At 42.7% G+C, this 21,707-nt stretch overlaps 1 protein-coding gene across 1 annotated transcript in view; it reads right to left on the bottom strand.

Moving 5' to 3' along the window:
* LOC145424412 (uncharacterized) overlaps nucleotides 1-21,479 on the bottom strand; it is a 29,760-nt gene extending 8,281 nt beyond the window's left edge. The window contains exons 1-2 of the mRNA XM_080297708.1: nucleotides 20,278-21,479; nucleotides 2,889-2,994 (exon numbers count right to left, since the gene is read on the bottom strand). Coding sequence (XP_080153834.1) covers nucleotides 2,889-2,906 — 18 coding nt within the window. The 5' untranslated portion in view covers nucleotides 2,907-2,994; nucleotides 20,278-21,479. The remainder of the gene's footprint in view (nucleotides 1-2,888; nucleotides 2,995-20,277) is intronic.
* Nucleotides 21,480-21,707: the final 228 nt, after the last annotated feature.

The following is a 21,707-nucleotide window of genomic DNA, read 5'->3' as shown; positions in this document are numbered from 1 at the left end:
TACTTTTAACTCGAGCATTTACTAAATTGCAGCTTGTTGAAAACTGTGTAATATGATGATGTATTTCATCTGGATACTGCAGCTGAGCAGAATAAATGTGGTGTGTTTAACAGAATTGCTTTCTTTAGAACTACAAGTAAGCCATAGAATATTTTAGCCTGTACAGGAAGCCAAGAAAGGTTATTATGCATTTTATCAATATTAGTATAGTATGAACATCTTCACACTAATCTGGACGCCTTATTCTGGACTAACTGAAGTCTGTTAAGATCTGTCTTATTAGCTGCTGACCAAATGATTGAACAATACTCCAGATGAGACATTACTAGTGCATTAATGACATCTTTCATAATGAAGAAGTGATACACAAAGAGCATTTCATAGCCATAGCTATGCCTTGTCGGCAGAGTTATGTGACATTAGTGATGTTTGTACTTTCAGCGTTAACTTGGTTTTAAAGCCTTTAAAATATACGCCGTTCAATAGTCGACCTTAATCTGACAGAGAATGTGATGATTTTGTGGATAATTAAAGTCAGTCATATATCCACAAACACAACAAGCTGAAAGTCAGTGATGCTGCTCGGTTTGCAGTCCTGAACATCACGGCACAAGCAGGATCCACTGCACTGTTAATGTGAGCTGTGTTATATTGCTGCCTCTGTTCGGTGGTGTCGAGCCAAACGCACTTTAACGTGTGTTTGAACGAGCTGACGGTTCACTCGTTAAGCTGAAAGAAAGATGCTTTAATCACAGCAGTCACACATGTGTCCACTGCACCATCTGGAACTCTTCTTGTTTACACTCGTAATAACACAAACACTAAATCCTGCTTCTCTGCTGCTGTTGTGTAGCAGTGTGTACACCTGAGACTGTCAACTGTCTGTCTGTCCTGCACTCTCTCTCTGTTTCTTTCTCTCTGATTGTGGAATAAAAGTATGAACATGTGTTTATAAGTTACACTTGTGCTTGAATCCTGCAGCTTATCACACATTTGATTTCCATGTGTGACGACTGCAAGTGTCCAGAGTGAGGACAGACTGAGGGACCCACTGCTGCACATCATTTGTGAGGCTTTGCAGCCCTGATGATCCACCAGGAATAACTCAGCAGTGTGTGAGGAAGAGGAGGAGGAAGAGCCAGCAGCAGCTGACAGATTGAGAGAATAGACAGACTGTTCCCTGTTTGTGAAGGACTGCTAGGAAAGTTTAACATAACTGTCTGTGCTGAATCAGTCTTATTAGGTAATGTTCAAATAATGTGATCATCCCAGTGTTTCCAGTGTGGGAGAAAGTACTCAGGGCCTTCAAGTTACACACTATGAAAGGCAGCAACAAGTTTAATGTTCAGAAACCTAAAGTCTGTATCAGCAGCAGAATGGAGCTAAAAATAAATGTTGGTTTCAGTTCTATGAAGCTTTGAGTATTTTGGATCAGTAGCTGCTGTGTTTGTTGCATCACATTGCTGTAACTGTTTATATGCTTTATATATTCTGAGCTAAGTTGATCTATAGTGTTACATCATATTCTATAAGGATGTTATGTGTTTGTAGACTTTCTGCCCAGTTTGACCCATTTAGCAGAAGTCAGCCTGTTTAAGGCTCTGATATCTATTCTGTGTGACTTAAAGCAGTTATGACATGGTCTGATTTTCTCACCCAATAAAGGAATATTTCATATATCAGTCGACTCTTCATTCTATCAGACACAGTTATCACAGCTCCTACATTTGCTTTTTACACATATATGTAAGCACTGAGCCAAATTTTGTACCAACATATTAAAAGAACAATATTTGTCTCTTATATATGATACATCTGTATACACACTGTCACAGATACTTGTCTGTGAGTGAAGTGATTAATATAATAACTATAATATTGGCCATATTATATTTACATTACCACAGTGAGATGACTTTAGTCTCATGAACAACATCAGCTAATTGTTATTTACAGCTAATCTTAAACGACTGTTCAGCACAGAAATGAAGCCCAACAATCATGTTTCACAGTCCTGTGGTCTCAGCCTCAGATACTCATCAAAACACACAGAGCTCATGTAGAAACAAATGAACTAAATATGTTCTCCTTCATTTCTGTCAAACAAAGCTGTATGAAACGTTTCCAGCTGTTAGTATCATGGTTGCTAGGCAACCTGGGCAGCGCGACGGAGGCTAGACGTCCCATTTCACGAGCCTACGAGCCTCGCACTTCGGCCTTAGCGGTCTTTGAGTACGCGGCCCTTGAGGACTTTAAAGCTGCAGAACCTGAATCGGGATACAGCCATGATGATCTCCAGCCTCGTGCTCGCCAACATTCTCACCTGAGTTAAGAAGACGATCACTGAAATGGTCTCAGCAGGTCCTTTGATGACAGCAATGAAATGCAGTGGTAAGGCTTTTTGGGGATTAAGTTCGTTTTCATGGCAAAGAAGGACGATGCAGTTCATCTGATCACTCCTCATAACATTCTGGAGTGCAGGCAAAATGCTATTATAAAAACTTAAGCAGCAACTTCTCCAGGTTCCAATATTTATGCAATTCTCAAACCTTTTGGCCACGACTGTATAACCTCTTCTGAAGTTTAGTGGATATTATACATGGTTATGCTCAGGATGTGTCGGCCAGTTTCCACTGGAAACGCCTTTTGGTTAAACTGTCAGCGAGGAATTTGCATTTGCACTGTTACATTTTTATATAACTTTAATGCACATAAACAACAGCTGCTTGTTTCAGTGAAAATACATTGATGGGTTTTTAATAAAGTTGTGCAGCTGTAAAGTATTTTGTCTGGTGTCAATTATATCGTCAGCTACATCGTTATGGCAAATATTCAAATGTATATGGTGATAAATATCTTTGGTCATATGGTCCTGCTCTGTCTGTCACCTTCTGTGTTGAGCTCATTGTTTCCTCTGTAGTGGCTGAGCTGAGTCCAAGTAGCTGAAAATGTTCCTCTGCTGCTCCGTCAGACTCTCCTCCTCCTGCTGATCAGCTGGGACACAAAACAGATCTTTGTTAGGCTCCACACTGCACTGAAGAGTCAAAGTGTCTCATATGTTCATCTGACAAGTAAAAGAACACATTTTTGTTTCCTGAGGTGGGCAACTTGTTGGAAACAAACACAAAAGGTGTGAGCGCTGATACCTGCCATTGCTGCCATTGAAAGATGCAACGCCAGCAATGTGGATTGGTTTGAGTCTTGACAATCCACATTGCTGGCATCTTTCAATATGTTTGAATGCACCAGTGTAAGTGCAGCCACTCAGACTCAATGTGTTCATAGAAACAGGTGCACATGTGTCACGAGTTCATCCAGCAGTAGCTATGGTACTTGGCCACAGGGGGCAGCAGTGGACTGACCTGCATTTGAGACTGCTCCAGCTGCTCTGTGACAGTCAGTAGATCTGCTACAAATTGCAGATCATATGCAAGTTTTGGAAATGACATTATAAATATTCCTAACTTAGCCACGGCAGCATTGTTGATGTATTACCTATATTGGCTGAAAATGTTCATTTGCAGAGAAAAGACACAGGCAGACTGTGCTTACAGGACAACAACAACAACAATCTTTATTTATACAGCACATTTAAAAACCAACGGCATGCCAAAGAGCTTAACATAAAACAAATTAACACAAGTATAATCAGAGTCATAAAAATAAAAGTGTAGAATTATGTTCACAGGAAAAAGCCACCAATAGAAAAAATATAACTATAGCACATAGCTATAGCACAATATAACTGTGCCATCAACACACAATGGGGATAAGACATACACAGCGCAAATAAAAAGCAACATAGGAAAATTAGTAAAATAAATCACTGCAGACAAGGCCAGCATTTAACCGGTAGAAAACGCAAGATTAAACAAATACGTTTTAAGCCGTGATTTAAAAGATTGAATAGAGTCAGACGCCCGAATGCCAATGGGAAGGTTGTTCCGCAACTCTGGTGCGGCCAGGGCAAACGCTCGATCACCTCTAGACTTCAGCCGAGATCTAGGCTGCACCAACAGTAACTGTGAGGATGATCTTAAAGCCCTAGCAGGAACATATAAGCTTAAGAGTACCTTAAGATAGCTCGGTGCTGTGTTATTAGTGATTTTAAAAGTAAACAGCAGAATTTTAAATTGGATACGGTATTTCACAGGAAACCAGTGCAAATCAGCTAGGACGGGAGTAATGTGGGCAAACTTCTTAGTTTTGGTTAGAATGCGTGCAGCAGCATTTTGGACTGTCTGTAATCTATGGAGGAGGGAGAGTGGAGTCCAAAATAGAGTGAATTGCAGTAATCCAGCCTCGAAGTTACAAAGGCATGGATGAGTTTTTCCAGGTCTTTATGCGGGATATACTGCCTGGCCTTAGAAATAAGGCGGAGTTGGTATAAACTGGATCTAACAACAGCAGACACTTGTCTATCAAGTTTAAATGAGCTGTCAAGTAACACGCCCAAATTCCTAACAGTGTCGGAAAAGGAGTTAGTGAGAAAACCAAAAGCATCACGAAGTTTGGCACGAAGGACGTCACTGCCAAAGACCACAATTTCAGTTTTCTTATCATAAAGGATAAGAGTATTTGCCAGGAGCCATTGTCTGACCTCACACATGCACTCTCGAAAACTATTCAAGGACAAAGCTAGGTCATCATTTAACTCAAAGTAGATCTGAATGTCATCAGCATAATAATGAAAAGCGATGTGATATTTCTCAAAGATAGCGCTTAGTGGAAGCATGTACAATGAGAACAGAGTAGGGCCTAACACAGATCCCTGAGGGAGACCACAACAGACAGGTACAGCGAAGGAAGAGGAAGTGGCCAAGTGAACCGAGGAGAGCCGATTGGACAAGTATGATTTAAACCAATCCAAGGCAACACCCTTGATGCCTACAGTGTGCTCAAGTCTCGCCAATAGGATTTTATGATCAACCATATCGAAAGCCGACGATAAATCCAATAGCACTAGGACCGAGGAGCGTCCATTGTCAGCCATTAGTAGAAGGTCATTGAGAACTCGGAGCAGCGCTGACTCAGTGCTATGATGTGGTTTGAAGGCCGATTGGAATTTATCATTAATGCTATTCTCATCCAGGTAGGCCTGGAGTTGAAGCAACACTATCTTCTCAAGAATTTTGGCCAAGAACGGAAGCTTGGAAATCGGCCTATAGTTCGCATAATCATTATAATCGAGGTTCCTTTTTTTAAGAACAGGCTGAATTATAGCATGTTTAAAGGCTGATGGTACGCAACCAGAGAGCGAAGAAGAGTTCAAAAGGGACAATATACTAGGTCCAATTGCACTAAAACAGTCCTTAACTATACGAGATGGAAGAACATTATATACGAGATTAGTATTGTTCAGTTGTTCAACCAGACGCTTAAGAGTAGGGAGTGAAACGGGTTCAAACTGATAGAAGGAAGAGGAACAGTCAGGGGTAAACGCAGGGCCTGTCATAGCAGATTTAAGAGATGAGACTTTATCTAAAAAAATAATTTAAAAATTGTTCGCAAAGAACCGTGGAGCACGGCAGCGGCATAGTGGGGCAGGGGTTGACCACAGAGTTAAAAATTTTAAATAAAATTCGAGGATTGTTACCATTGGTAGAGATAATTTTTGAAAGAAAAGCTGCTTTAGCCATTTTGGCAGCAGTTTGAAACTTCAAGCGACTAGTACGTAGGATGTCGTAAGATGCCTGGAGTTTATCTTTCCTCCACCTTCTCTCATCCCGCCGACACGCACGTCGTAGAGCGCGAACAGAGTCACTTAACCAACATTGTGAGTAAGTTCTGGGGCGCTTCATTTTAATAGGTGCCACAGTGTCGAGGATGGAGGAACATGTAGTTAACAGGGTATTGGCAAAATTCTCAACCATATGAGGGGTAAGACAATCTGACGTAATAGATGCAGAATACACAAAAGAAGCAGAGAATTTCACCACAGCATCAGCATTAACAGTACGCACATCACATAATAACGTTACATGTTATTATGTGATGTTACTGAAATCATCATGAATAACAGGAGTGGTGATTCCTGTAACTTTGTGTATATAATTTGGCATTTCTTACTGATGTAGGCCAAAAATAAATACATAAACTGAGCACCTGATGGCTTTGAACTTTTGTTGTCCATCTTCCATTGGTTTGAATTTTGCGCTCCAGTACAAACACAAATCCCCCAACCCGAGGATCAGCACAATTAACCTAACAGACCTACACCTTAGTTCACAGATTCACTTTGTCTAAGGTTGATTTCTGGGATTTCACACAACCCAGGATTCAGATCGTGAATCCATGATGGGCTTGGATTTACATCATTATAAATGAAATGTGCTCTACTTGGAAGCAGCCGGCCCCGCCCCTTTTGACGGGTTGTGTGAGACTTTAAATCATCAAACTGTAAATTATAAATTTAAATTGTTATTGATCCTTTACCCCGAGTCCTAAAGTGTAGATTTATTTTCTTACTCTTCTTATATTTATTGTTTGTTTACTTGCACCGCTGTAACTGCAGCCTCGTCGTCTCGTTTCTCTATATCCTGGACTGTCTGTAGCGGAGATGACAATAAAGTTTACTTTGACTTCAGCAGCGCGCAGGCGCACCGAGGGCTCTCGCGCTCACTTTATAGAATTTAGAAAAAACATCGGTGCAGATTATAAGTCTGTATCATAATATCTGTTTGTTGTTTTTATTTTGTTTTGCGAGTTGGTTATTAGATGCTGCTCCAGCCAGCCAGAGACTCCCCGCCGCCCCGCCCTCTCCTCCCTGTGCCGCCAGCAGCAGGCGCACCTCGCAAACGGAGGGCGCCCTTACTCCCAGCAAATGGCTGATAGAAAACCGATCGGTGCCTACGAATTTCCCAATATGCGCTGGCATGACGTCGGGGAAGCATGGGTACGACCGATTCTTTTATTTATTTTTTTCCAATGCCCGTGATGCCCCCCCCACCACGATGCATTCTATTGGTTTGCACACTTACACACACACCCAGCTGTGGTTTCCTGTTTTGCTGGACTCTGGAGAGCCCCGCCTTTAACGCTCTTCTCTCACAGAGAGCAACAGAAAACTTGGAAAAACTCCAGATTGACTGAACTCAGTTCAAAGTTACCTTGACACCTTTAGATGTGAGACGTAGTGATGGTCCGCTTGAAGCTGACGCTCCGGTGCGTGTGTCAGAAAGATCAACGCGCTGCTTCAGAAGCACCGTGTCGAGGCTTGATTCGTTTGGCCAGAGTCACGTGATCAGTGACGTCTGAAGCTTCGTTTAGAACGTACCTTTTTTTAAATCGAACTTTATTGAAACACAATGAGTATACAACATACAAACAGATGAAGTTTACAAAAGAACAGAACATGAACATACAGAACCAGGAGTAAAAAAATTATGATATGAGTAGGCGAAAAAAATCAACATATTGTAACGTGCAGTGGAGATGAAGCCAGCCGCGGAGGTGTGCAGGTGGATAGCGAATGAGCAACAGCTTCTGACTTTCCAAAAAGTACTCATTTATTTACAATATCAAAAATAAAAGTGCTACCTCTACCACACATTACTAAAGAGCACACTAGTCCGCGTACACACGGGAGCATCCATTACAGGAGGAGTGCGAAGAAGAACAAAAAGGGGGTGACACCAGTCGTGAGACAGGAGGCGCCGCCATGTGGTGATACACTGCATTACAATAGCAACTGTTACATAGTCCCCCCCTGGTGAGAAAAAGGCTGTCCTCAGCCGTACACAGCTGAAAAAGCACACACCACACCTAACAGTACCCTATACATAGAGGTTACAACTAAGATTGGTGCACACACACAGGGCAAAAGACCATTTAAAAATGAAATTGGTGAAAATAAGACGAATATGTACAGTGGAAAATCAGTTTTCTTAGTTTTTTTCACTTTTTTCTTTTGTTCTTTTTTTTCTAAGTAAATGCCAAGAATGAACCTTAACCCACGAAAGAGCCATAAAACTGGATTAAGTAGAGCAAACTGAAACATCTACATATCATGACTCAAAGTAGCAATGCAACAAGACAGCATCAAACAGGTTTAACCAAAACATTTCACTTCAGATCAAGCCTGGTTGTGTGAAAATCATTAGTCCATCTTTTGTTGCTCCAGCCAGACGTAACTCTGGGGCAACGTCTGGGCCTGAGATTGTAATGTCCACCAGCAGCTGGGTGCTGGACAGATCTGGGTGAAACACTCTCTGGAACAGCGCCCACACCAGAAGAAGAGTCAATGTCCGGTAAATCAAAGGGGAATGGCTCAGAGTCAATGTCAGTGTCTGCAGGGGGGCCAGGGTGGGCCTGAGAGTCAGAGTTCAGACCCTCTGCGGTCTCTCTCTCAGCAGGCAATGAAACAGAATGTTCTTTGGAAGTGAGAGAGTCCTAGGTATGGAACGGTTGCATGTTCACAACATGATAAACACCTGCATCCACACCGGAGTCCACCCAAGTGAGCCTGTAATTAACATCACTGAGTCTCTGAGATACACACAATGGTCCCTGAAACAGTGGTGCAAGTTTAGCAGTAAAGTTAGACTGAGAATCTGACCTGGGGTGCGTCTTAACTCTCACAAGGTCACCAACACGAAACGTGGCATGTCGATGTCTCAAGTCATAGTAATGTTTTTGTCTGTCATGGCTATAGTCCAAAGCTGCTTTGGCGTGGTCGTGAGCTTCCTGCAGGGAGGCTCTCAGAGTCTCAGGGTAAGGCACACCCGGTTCATCAACACCTGCTGTAGAAGGCTGAGTGATAAGGTCAAGCGGGGTGTCTAACTCACGACCATAAAGCATCATGGCAGGAGTCATACCTGTACTGTCATGGGGGGCGGTGCGCAGAGCAAAGCAAATCTGAGGGAGAAACTTGTCCCATGATGTGTGCTTATCACCTACATAAGCGCGGATTGCAGTTTTCAGAGTCCGGTTGACGCGTTCAGTAGCATTTGTCTGAGGGTGATATGCCGTAGTGAGTCTGTGCACCGAGCCTAAGGCAGAAACAACATGTTCAAAAAGCTCACTCACAAAAGGAGACCCTCTGTCAGAAATGAGGTAAGTGGGTGTACCATGCCTAGCAAAAATGTCAGTGACGAATTTACCAGCTGCTACCTGAGATGTAGCTTCTTTGACAGCACTGGCTTCAACCCATTTAGTCAAATAGTCAACAAACACGATCAAATAAGCATTACCAGTGGGGGTGCGGGGAAGTGGCCCAACAAAATCCACACCCACATACTCCCAGGGTTTCTGGGGGACAATGGGAACCATAAGACCGGCTGCTTTTTTCTGACTTGGCTTGGTGAGTTGGCACACTGAGCATGAAATCACATAGCGTTTCACATCAGCTGCCATTTTGGGCCAGAAAAACTTAAAACGCAGTCTAGCCAATGTCTTAGAAACACCCAAGTGACCTGCTGTGGGGTGGTCATGGTAATAGTCCAGCAAGGTGCCTCTCATGGAAGTAGGGGCAAACAGTTTCAGCTCTTTCAAAGGGTGCAAAGCACATGTGGACTTGGGTTCTCTGTGATACAAAAGAGAGTCATACACAACATACTGTAACAAGGTGGCATTGTCCGAGCTGTTCAGAGAGTCTGCTTCAATGTCTCTGAGGAGTGGACCTGTGACATGATCGTCTAACTGCAGCGGTCTCAATTGTGAACGGTCAGCCAGAATGACGGGGGGCAGAGTACGAATGTCCAGGCTGCCCATAACAGCATGATCTGGTAAAAGATCAGTCGGCCTGTCACAGGTCAGAGGCAAAGGGTTGAGTGACAGTGCGTCGGGAACTTTGTTCTGTGCACCAGGTTTGTGCACTATTGTGAAATCAAAGTCCTGCAAACGAAGTGACCAGCGGGCGAGTCGGCCCGTTGGGTTTTGACGAGACATGAGCCACCTGAGACTGTTGTGGTCAGTGAAGATAGTAACATGAACACCTTCAACATATGGACGGAAGTGTTCCAGAGCCCATATCACAGCGAGGCACTCCTTCTCTGAAGTGCAGTAGGGGAGTTCAGCTTTGTGAAAGGAGCGACTAGCAAAAGCCACAACGTACTCACGACCCATGTCATCCTTTTGTATCAACACTGCCCCAAGACCAATGTCACATGCATCGGCGTGAATGGAAAAGGGACGGTTGAAGTCTGGAAATGACAGGATCGAGGCTGATGTGACATGATCCTTCAAAGTGTCCATGGCCCTTCGACAGCTGTCGTCCCAGTGGAAAGCATTGTCCTTTCTGGTGATGGCGTGAAGAGGTTCGGCATGGCGGGCATAATTCTGAATGAAGCGTCGATAATAGCCAGTCAAGCCAAGGAACTGACGGACGTGTTTCACTGAGGTTGGGGTATCAAACTCCTTAACCGCCTTTACTTTGTCCGGATCGGGCTTAACACCTGATGATGTGATGCGGTACCTGAGAAAGGTGAATTCATCGAGGCAGAATTGGCACTTTTTGAGCTTCAATGACAAGCCAGCAGCCTGGAGTCTGCCCAGCACCTCCTCAAGATCCACTAAGTGCTGTTCAAAGGTAGGTGAGGCGATAACAATGTCATCCAGGTAGACTGCGCACGTTTTGCAAATGAGGCCAGCAAGCACAGAGTTCATGAGTCTCTGAAAAGTTGCAGGTGCGTTGCAGAGCCCAAAGGGCAGCACCCGAAACTGGAAGAGACCGCAGTGAGAGATGAAGGCAGTTTTAGGCTTCAAGTCCTCTGCTACAGCAACCTGCCAATAGCCTCGCGCTAAGTCCAATGTCGAGACAAACTTTCCTCTTGCCAGAAAGTCCAAAGACTCATCTACACGAGGCAGGGGATAAGAGTCTTTTCGGGTAACTTGATTGAGCCCTCGAAAGTCCACACAAAACCTTGGTTCCGTGGCCGCTCTATTTACAATGACTACAGGAGCTGCCCAAGGGCTTGTGGAAAGTTCAATGATGTTGTCCTTCAACATTTGTTGCACTTGTTCTTCATTCACACGTTTCTTAGCAGGTGACGTGCGATAGGGTGGGAGATTGACAGGTGTTGCATTGCCAGTCTATGGTGTGCTCAGTGAGAGCCGTTCGACCAAGTTGACCATCAAACAAGGAGCTAAACTTGCTGAGCAGATTTAGTAAAGCATCCTTGTTGTTCTCTGAGAGACTTGCTTCAGACAGTTTGGCTGTTAAGTCTGAGCGAACCAAGTCCAAAGACATCAGTGTTCCAGGTGAATGTGAGTAATCATTTTGAAGGTCCTCTTCATTGTCTGCGAGTGGGCAGGGGATGTCCTCAATGTAGACTGTTCTAGTGGGAATGTGAATAGAAACAGAAGCTCTTGCCATAAAATCCATTCCCAGAATGAAAGGAGAGGACAAATCTGGTATTATGGCAAAACGCTGGTAAAAGTTCTTGTTCATGAATCCAATATTGAGCCAAATAACACCAACAGGGATACAGGGAGCATTATTGGCGAGGTTAAGTGCAGGACCATTCCACTCACTTGTGTTTCTAGGGTAAGAGTCATTTACTTGAATGAGATCTGTTCGTACAGCCGAGAGGGAAGCACCTGTGTCGAGGGTAGCATCCACAGATGAAGCATTGAAGTTCACTTTCGTTCTTAGTGGGGTATTCCAGTGGACTTGTGAAAAATTGTCTTCCAAGTGTCCAAGACTGTGTCCACCCTGTAGTGAATCGGGCGTGTGAGGCTCCGTTAGTAACTGGGGGAAGGTTGGCCTCTGTGAAATGTCCTCCCCCCCGCCGTAGTTTCCCGACTGCCTGTATTGTGGCTGGGATGTGGTGCTGCTTAATTCCACCTTTTCATGGCCAGGGTCAGAGGGGCCAGGTGCTGGCAATGGCTGGACTGGGCCATGCCTAGCGGTGTTCGAGGCTCGTTGTGGCAAATGAGGTTGGGTGTTACAGTTTGGGCAGGTGCGTGTAGTGAACCCTGGCTGAGAGCATTTGAAGCAGTAAGGTTCAGGCTTATAGTTGTCTTTGCTACATAAAGCAGGCTGTGGTCTTTGTGGTCCAAGCACTGAGTGAAGCTCATGAGCGCGTAGCAGCAGGTCCATTACAGAAGTGACATTAGCGCCATACAGGGCAACTCTGTATTTTTCGAGAGCATGTTTACTAATTAGGTCAATTCTGTCTTTTTCAGGTGGGGGGCTCTTCAGTTTGTCAAACTCACTCAACATGTGGGCGACAAAGGTTGGGAGCGGCTCGTCCTGAGCCTGAACACGATCCAAAATTCCTCTCAGGATGCGTTCTTGGTTGTCGGAGGGCAGAAAAACTGTCTTAAACAGTTGACAGAATTGAGCCCATGATGTGATGTGGGAGCTCAGTGCCTTGAACCATTTCCAGTAGGGGTGCAACGATACACAAAATTCACGGTTCGGTTCGATACTTTGGTGTCACGGTTCGATATTTTTTCGATACAAAAAAAAATGTTCATGCCTTTTTAATTTGTCATTTATTAAAATTATAAATATATATTTTAACACAAAAGTACAGTTTTTAAATTTAACCCTAACCCTTGTGCGTGTTGTTTTTTAGCTCGTCATATTGCAGCCACAGAAATTCTTTTGTCCATGAAACCATAAAGCTGCACTTTCTTTTTGCCTTATAGTCTGATTTGTCATAACTTCTCCGTTTTGTGGTAAGCTTTTCTTTGGCTGTCACTTCTTCACCCTGACCTGTCTTATTTGGCTCAGCAGAACTAAAATATATATCTGTCTGTGAAGGTTCTCAGTCATCCAGGTCATCGTAGTGAAATATATATCCTGCCGCACTCACATAAGCTCAGCGATTCTCTGCGCGATCAACCTCTCACATGTTTAAGCTGCGGGAGATTTCACTTGTCATGTTTGCATAGTAAGCTAACAATTAATAAGACGATGTCAGAGGAATTGGTGCACAAATTATCATCACTCACAGATCAGTGCTGTCGCTCTCTATACACAGTTCGCGCGATTGCAAAGTGAAAGCAAAAAAACAAGCGCAAATTCAAACACGATTTCAATATGTCACATATTGACAGTGGCTCACCCAATGACATAATTACCCAGCTACATTTCTGAAAGAATGCAAAAGCATTGACATATATTTTTCCTTCCTACAATAGCCCGACAGGCAGGGCAGAGATAGCCCCGGGACGTCGGGCTAGCAATATTGCGAGCCCTGTATCTGATTGAGGAATCACTCATCTTTGGAAAAGAGAGTTTATTACAGAGAAATGTCTCTTTCCAAAATAAAAGCTATACTATCCGCTTCTTCTGGGCTATATTCTCAGCAGCATATTAAACATATCAGGTCTCCATAAGGAGAATCATGTGCTAACAGCTGTCTAAATGACTCGGCTAAAGTTTGTAGCATGCATGCTTGTTGTTTTTGTCTTTGCACTAGGATGATGTCGGTGTAAATGTGCAGTCATATTCGTTGTGTTCCCACTAGTGCTTTCAGGTTAATCTCGTTGAAATAACCTTAACGCCACAACACGGCAAATCTCCGTTAACGAGCTACCCTATACAGAGGGGCTAGACGGCCAACACATTAACGAGCTAACTGCGCTAACACACTAGCTCCCACCCATGTAATTGAGCATTGCATGGCACATCCAACATACTGTTTTACTTTAGTCCATGACTCGCTTACCTTCAGGGTCATACGTCACATGAAAACCAAAATAATTCCAAATGCCAGATCTGAATGAGGGTGGGGAGGTCCACTTCTGTCTTGCTAGCTTGCCCTGCGCTCTTCCTTCTGACCATGCTGTCTGTGTTGAGTGCTCAGTGAATCTGCGTTCGACTACTCCGCCTAGGCTGCACTCTCGAGCCTAGGCGGAGTAGTCAAATGCAGATTCACTGAGCGCTCAACACAGACAGCATCGTCAGAAGGAAAGTTGATAAAATAAATTACAAATTTTGTATTGTTCTTTTTTTTTTCTCCCCTTTGGTTTTCTTTCTTTCTCTCCCCCTCTTTCTTTCATTCTTTCCCCCTGTCCTATCCCACAGTCATGTCTGTCCCGTTTGCAACTGAAAATAAAATAAATTCATAATTATAATAAAGGTCAATCAAATGGACCAATATGATGATCCACTTAAAATAAATCCTCTTGGCATCTTTCTTGGCCTCAAGACAACAATTCTGATGGCTATAGATCCAAACGGGACACACAAAAAAAAAAAAAAAATTTTTTTTAAATTGTATTGTTCGATACATATGCGTACCGAACCGAAAGCACTGTATCGAACGGTTCAATATCGATACGAATATCGTTGCACCCCTAATTTCCAGGGCTCTTTTGCAAGAAAGTGTGGCAGTTCATTTAGCAATTGCCCATCAGTTAGGTTCAATGAGGCTTTGTATGTGCCAACTGTATTTAACCAGTCCTCAGGTTGCACTTTTCCGTCCCCAGCATACACAGGAGGCTCCAGCTTTGCGTGATGTAAAGCTGCCGCAATCACTCTGGAAGTGCTGCTGACTTCAACTGAGTGAGATGGGAGGAAAGGATTTGTAGGTTGAAATGGGTTGCTGGGCAGGAACGGATTGGTACTGTTGGTGGGTTCAGTTTTGTCCATCACATGAACATGAGGTGTCGATGTGGCCATTGGGAAAACAGGAGACTGTGGGACTGCAGGAGGGGGAGAGTTCCCCGTTGTGAGTTGGTCCCACTGCTTTAGTAAACTCTGCTGTATGTTCAGTGAGTCACGTAAACAATCACTAAGCTTATTCACCTCAGTTCTTAACTCCACCACTTGTTGGCTAAGGCTAGGAGTCACATTTTCAACTATCTGGCACATAGGTAACGAGGTAAGTTCCATGTCTGAGTCAGAGTCGTCTGGGCAGTGTGCCATTGCGATTTCAAAAAAAATTAAGCCGCTCCAGGGCACAGCGCAGTTATTGATATAGCAGTAAAAGAGTCAGTTAGGTCAGACTAGAAAGACAAAACTGCAAAAATGCGTTCAAGATTAAATTTAGAAAAACCACATATAAAATTTCGCCCAACAACTGAAATTAGACTGGAGTGATCAGAACCATGTTATTACAATAGCATGTCTGCAACACTAGAGCTCAATGCAGGATTAGTTTTAAGTCGTTTCGTTATACTGAGCCGAAGACCAGCACCAACGGTTGTAGTCGGCCAAGCTATCACTTACATGTGCTACAGTCAGTCTCAGCAGAGGGAAAGGGGAATGAAAAGCCAGCAGAAATGTTCATGTCCAGGCTCTCCACAGAAGAATTAATCCTTAGAAGACGAAACCAACAACAAATAACAAATCCACGGAGTCCATTCGCGTCGCGGAGTCAGCTTCTCTCTTTTTCTTTCTCCCAAGCGGAGCAGCGGCACATCACGGTATCCAGAAATTAGTCGGGTCCAACCTGAGCTGAGGCTGCGGCCATGGCTGGAGAAAACGTCCGAGCGTCCGCAAAACTGGGGGGATTTCCGAGACAGTTCACGTGCTAGAAGAGAAGAATCCTCGGCGGGATGCAAAAATCGTCTGAAGTCCAAGGGGAAAAAGTTCGGGCGCCAGTTGTAACGTGCAGTGGAGATGAAGCCAGCCGCAGTGTGCAGGTGGATAGCGAATGAGCAACAGCTTCTGACTTTCCAAAAAGTACTCATTTATTTACAATATCAAAAATAAAAATGCTACCTCTACCACACATTACTAAAGAGCACACTAGTCCGCGTACACACGGGAGCATCCATTACAGGAGGAGTGCGAAGAAGAACAAAAAGGGGGTGACACCAGTCGTGAGACAGGAGGCGCCGCCATGTGGTGATACACTGCATTACAATAGCAACTGTTACAATATAAATATTGTTCTGAGAGGCTTTTTGTTGGTTGAGTCTGAAATTGATTGTATGTACAATTCATATCCTTATAAAAAGGCAGAAATATGGTGTTTTATTAATAAACTTACATTTGTGGATATAAAATAGCTAAAAGTATTAACAAATATTTTATAAAAAAAAACATTTATCATTCTTCCTGGGGAACTTAAAGAAAAAGAATAAAACATTTTCCATCGTAAAGAAAACTCCCTTAAAATATGGACAATAACAAAACTGCTAAATTCTTCCAGAATCTCTGTGTAGAGGAACCAAAAGAGATGTGCCACAGTTTCTGGATGATCCCCACAGAAAGTTCAATTAGTATTTATGTCTCTTTTAAATGTTACCATATAGTGACTGGCTGGGTCACATTTATGAAGAATTTTATATGAGATTTCCTTCACCTTGTTCACAATTAGATATTTATGGGATCATCCAGACTGTCTTCCAGGTGATATCTGGAACATGTCGTTTCCAGTAAGATATTCTATATATGGGAGAGACATGATATCTTCTTGGAATAAACTACGTATTCTCTTATTGCTGTTACCAAGTTCCTGTGAAAAGCAGATTTTTCCCACTGCTGACTCAGCTGGATCAGGGAGAGTGACTGAGGCAGATATTGAGCTGTCAGTGTTTTTATATAACATTAAAGTCCCTGAGGGTATGGCACCAAGCACCACTGAGAATTCCCCAACACTGTTTGACAAGTTTGACGAGCATCTTGACTTTTGGTCTTTGGATATTAACAGTCCTGGATATGTGACTTCTTGTTTAACAGAAATGTTACAGAGAGCATTTGCAGTGCAGCCTTTAATTGCTAGTAATTCACATTTTTTTAGATTTCGACATAAAGCAGATGCCTCAGAGAAATCACTAATAACACTAAGGGCTGGACGGATTTGATTTGCATTCTTCAAGAAGAGTGTGGTGTCATCAGCTAGCTGGCTGATGATGAGCTCCTTATCAGCTGTGCTGATTCCTTGTATAACAGGTCAAATCTCGGGGTGGAGTCTTAATCATTTTAATTGAGCTATTGCCATTCGTGTACAAGGTTTTGATAGCTTTACAGAAAAATGCCAAATTTTTCCAAAGAGTGGAAAATAAATTGATGTTCAATTGTATCAAAAGCCTTTTAAAAATCCAGGAAGAGAATGAAGCTATAGTCAGATACCAAATCAGAGTAATCAAGTAGATCTAAAACCAGTCTCATGTTCTTAGAAAGGTGTCTGTTTCTCATAAAGCCTGATTGTGTCTCATCGATAATTGTGTCCAAGAACTCTTTCATTCTGTTAGCAAGTACTAAAGCCATAATCTCATAGTCATCATTGAGCAGACAGATGGGTCTCCAATTATCAATAAGAAGTAAGTCTTTGTTTGGCTTTGGAATAAGTGTTATGAGACCCTGAGTAAGAGTAGGAGGGAGGATGTTATTCTCTACACTTCCTATGAAAAGCTGCAGTAAGAACGGAGCCAGGAGATTAGAAAATGATTCATAAAACTCTGCAGTTAAACCATCTGTGCCGGGAGATTTGTTGGCCTTAAGTGCAGAAATAGGATTACAAACGTCCTCCACAGTCAGAGGGCTGTCACAGTGACTTCTATCTTCCACAACAATAGTTTTTAGGTTTTTAATATTATTGAGAAACAGCGTTGAGACATATATATATATATATATATTCTACTTTTCTAAATGATTGACTATTTCAATGGAGAACCTAAATGACACGGACCCGTGTTTATTATTACATATCTCTATTTTGAATGTGACAAGTCTATCATTGCCTGTTATTCATAGGTATTCACAGAGTTTTTGGCCTTTTTTTCCTCTATAAAAGTTAATTGACTCTTTACAGTGGCCTGCTATGGTTAATAATAACATGTTCAGTCATGAGTGAAATCAAAGCTTTTCTTCACTTTAGCATTTAACATTCCCAACAATATAATGTGATACCTTAATTAAAACATGGCTAATAAAACACAATTTTCTTAATGCAAACATCAGTGACTCAACATTAGCAACCAAAGGGTTCAGTCTGCAGCTCACACTCATGTGAAGCTACAGCCTCCCCCTTTAGTCTCTGTCATCCTTCTGCTCCTGCAACAACAAAGCAAGACAAAACCTCCACCCTTCTTCTACAGGCTGGGTGAATTGTTGTGGACATTCACTAATCCTAAAGTCGGCACCGTTTTTGTCTCAGTATCAAGTCAGTTAAACTTTTAGTCGTCAGTCCATCACAGTCCAGTCACATGCATACATCCACACACATTCATACCAGATATTGCTGATAATGGAGTCTCACGCGCAGCCTATTCGAGCCTCCATCACCAGCAAGATGACGTCATCATTTTAAAGGAAAACAGCTCCTTGTTTTTGGACTGGATTGACTCGCTGCAATCCTTTTAGGCTCAGGACTTCTCATGTGATCAATGTCACATATAAGTGAATTTCTCCCAAGCCCATTATAATCATGGAGAAAAACACTTTGCCACTGTTTCCAGTAAGAATATTTTATAGCGCTTTAAAGTTCAACCTCTCAGGTCTGGATTAAAGAGCTGATTTGTTAAATCGGGAACTCACAAAATACCAAAATATCACCACCGGTGGATCACACCTCTCAGATGTTCTTATCTCAGTGCACTGTAACAAAAGCACAAACAAACGCAACCAATAAAATACTAATAAAGTAACAAATACTGGGGCCCATTGCAAACATGTCCAAGCATAAAACCATCTTTCTCTCTCTTAGAGAAAGAAAACAATCCAAACCTCACTGATAAAATCAACCTAGTGTCAAGCAAAACCCAAAAATCAACCAAAACTTCACCAGAAAGTTTTCCTCCCTCCCGGGACAATATTGTGCAGGAATACAGGCACCGTAACTCCTTCTTGCACTGACAAAAACATGTTGGATTTACTTGATTCAATAGTGGACACTGGTTGCACACAAAGGTTTTGCTTTGGCAGAAACTTAAACGACTGAGTTAAATCAACACAACCTTTTCATATTCAGTAAACCTGCATGTTGTGTTCATAAAACACGATTGAAACATGTTCAGATGGAGTAAGTTGAGCTCCTGGAACATTTTAATCCTTCAATTGAAATTGAATGGGTCTACAACAACTACCATCCTCCTATCTCTATCCTGGTTGCAGCAGGGCTGGGAAATAACCCTGAAGTGATAGGTTACCAGGCAGGGTACACCCTGGACAGCTCACCAGTCTATCAGATAGAAACACACAGCCGTTTACATTCATGGATAATTTAGCCCAGGACCTTCTTACTGTGGAGCAACAGCACTAACCAGCATGCCAACAATGGAGGAAATACAGGAAAGCTATGATTTCCTGTATTTGAGGCAGAATTCTTTTGTTCTTGCCCTTGACAGGTTAATCCACAATAAATAGCAACAGCATGCATGTGGTGTGTGTGTCGTTGTCTGCCTCTTATAACTCCAGTGATTTTCCTGTAGTTTGAAATCTTATGCGGTGTTGACACAATAATTTGTTGTAAACCAGGAAATTCCCAACTGTGGTAGAAAGCACAGCTTAGCCTTAGCAAATGTTCAAAGAAAAGTCGTCACTTCCTGATTTCTGCTTCACTGATAAATATTGTCACACTGGGGTTTTTGCAAATGATATCAGTGAGCACTGTGTGGCAGCTGGAGTCAGACAACTGAAGCTCCCACAATCAAGACCACAAACAGCTTTCAAAGGAGATTTGAAGCTTTTCTGGCAGCAAGCTTCATGATTTATGGGACTGGAACTGGAACAGAAACTACCTGATCACCAATGGTGAGCTGGCATGGAATTATTTTTATGACATTTTATCAAAGTTATAAATAAGCATGCCCATTAACACATAGTGAGTGAGCATGTTGTCTTCCCACGCAGTGAACAGCGGATGCTAATGTTTTTGTCACTTTTTACAGAGTCAAACTCAAAGTAAGGTCAGTGCTTCCACGCTTTAAACGCTGCACGCTCACACTCTCTCCACACTCGATAGATTATCCATTGTTCATCTGCACACAGCTGCGGTTTTAGTAACGCAGTAACGCAGCGTGCTTACGGGAAAGTAACAGTAATCTAATTACCTTTTTTGCAATAGTAATCCCTCACTTTACTCGTTTCTTGGAAAAAGTAATCGGATTACTGCCCATCTCTGGTTGGAGCTGTGCACTTGTGGGTTCCACCTTGTGTACACGTTTATCTTTGCTGTGTGTACTTGTACCTCTGAGTGGAAGCTGAACTCTTGAGTTCGAGTATCGAAGCATCAGCTGTGACGTTAAAGTCCAAACAGCTCGTTCATTTGACGTGCAAATGAACGAAGGTAACGCCGTTTTCATGTGGATGTGTCACTGAGACACTTTCCACATCCACAGCTCACAAAATGGGAAAACTATAGAAGTATAACAATGAAGAAGTTACTATGTTACGGGTCCCAAGGATGAAGACCTCGATGACAAATATGTTACCTGTAAAAGCAGGTGAAGAGCAGAGTAAGGAAGACACGATGCGTCTCTGCTTTCCTCCAGAACGTGTCTGAGTCTGATTTATTTCACACAAATAAATGCTATAAAACACTAAACATGAGCTTTCAATATACTGTTCAGCTGCTTCCTCGTTCACATCAATTACATTTACTTATTTCACAACATCAGTGAAATATACTCTTTTTAACTGGTTCAGTTTCTCAAGTTCACACTTCTTTCCATAACAGCTACATCCTTTTATCATATCAATAAACACATCACATTGTCTTCTGCAGTGTCTTACTGGCTAAACAGTTCTATTCAATAACAGCATTGGTAAATACATTACATTTGTTCCCTCCAGTAATTTACTGGCAAAATCACTATTTAGTGCATCATGAAACACAGCTTGTTTAATCAACCCATGAATGCCTCTGTTAGCTACACAGAGTTGCTCAGAGTGCTTGTGTTACACTAGCTAATCTACTCAGTCACTTTAACAGAACTATTAACATTCACATCTCACAGAACTGATTTGATTGGAGCATTACAACACGTTTGCACAGAGCATAGGAGCGCACTGACTCTGCTTCACGAGCGCTCCACCTAACGAGCGGGCTCGCGGTGCGGTCGCGCGGGACACTCCTCTGGTTTTCTCCCGTGTTTACATATAAATAACTTTGGCGGACCGCCTTAACTCTCCCATTCACATTAACGTGGGTAACCATGGTGACAATAAACAACATTTTCGGTGCGAGCACCGTGTACCGACCTGTAAAAGCAGGTGAAGAGCAGAGTAAGGAAGACACGATGCGTCTCTGCTTTCCTCCAGAACGTGTCTGAGGAAGCAGCGGAAGGTGGGCTCCACTTACTGCTCCCCGAAACCCCGGAGCAAGCACCAAAGTTCCGCCCTCACTGCTTTCTAACATAAAATGAATCCCTGTTACATGGATTTTCTATCCTCTTAAAGAAACTGAAAATAAATACATATAGCAATGAAAAATGTCCCGTTACATGAGTGTTTTACACAAAATAATATTCATGTGGTCATTCCCTCACAGGGGTGCCACAACTACACTGCTGTTTTGACAGAGACACAGTGTGTTTATCTAACTTGGCTGAAGCCAAAGTTCTCCAGACAAATTCAGTCTGTTTCTGCCAAGTGTGAACTCACTGGATGAGCGCCAGATACACAGAATCAAAAAGGGATAAATTCCTTTTCTTATGTCATGTTCCCGTCACAAACTGGCTCAAGGAGAGGGGAAGCAGGAGTCCACAGATGAAATGTTCCTATAAATAAAGTGGAATTTATTCAAACTTTACCAAAACTTCAACACATCAAATACAAGCAGTTCAGCAGGGAGTGGATGTGTGTTGCATGTGCCAGGTGGATGCAGAGAGAGGCCAGGGCCACGTTCAAACCTGAACACGCT

The sequence above is a fragment of the Astatotilapia calliptera genome, chromosome 3, assembly GCF_964374335.1.
Source record: "Astatotilapia calliptera chromosome 3, fAstCal68.1, whole genome shotgun sequence".
Taxonomy (NCBI): Eukaryota; Metazoa; Chordata; class Actinopteri; order Cichliformes; family Cichlidae; genus Astatotilapia; species Astatotilapia calliptera.
The sequence above is the reverse complement of the archived record's forward strand: the minus strand, read 5'-3'. Positions and strand labels throughout refer to the sequence as shown.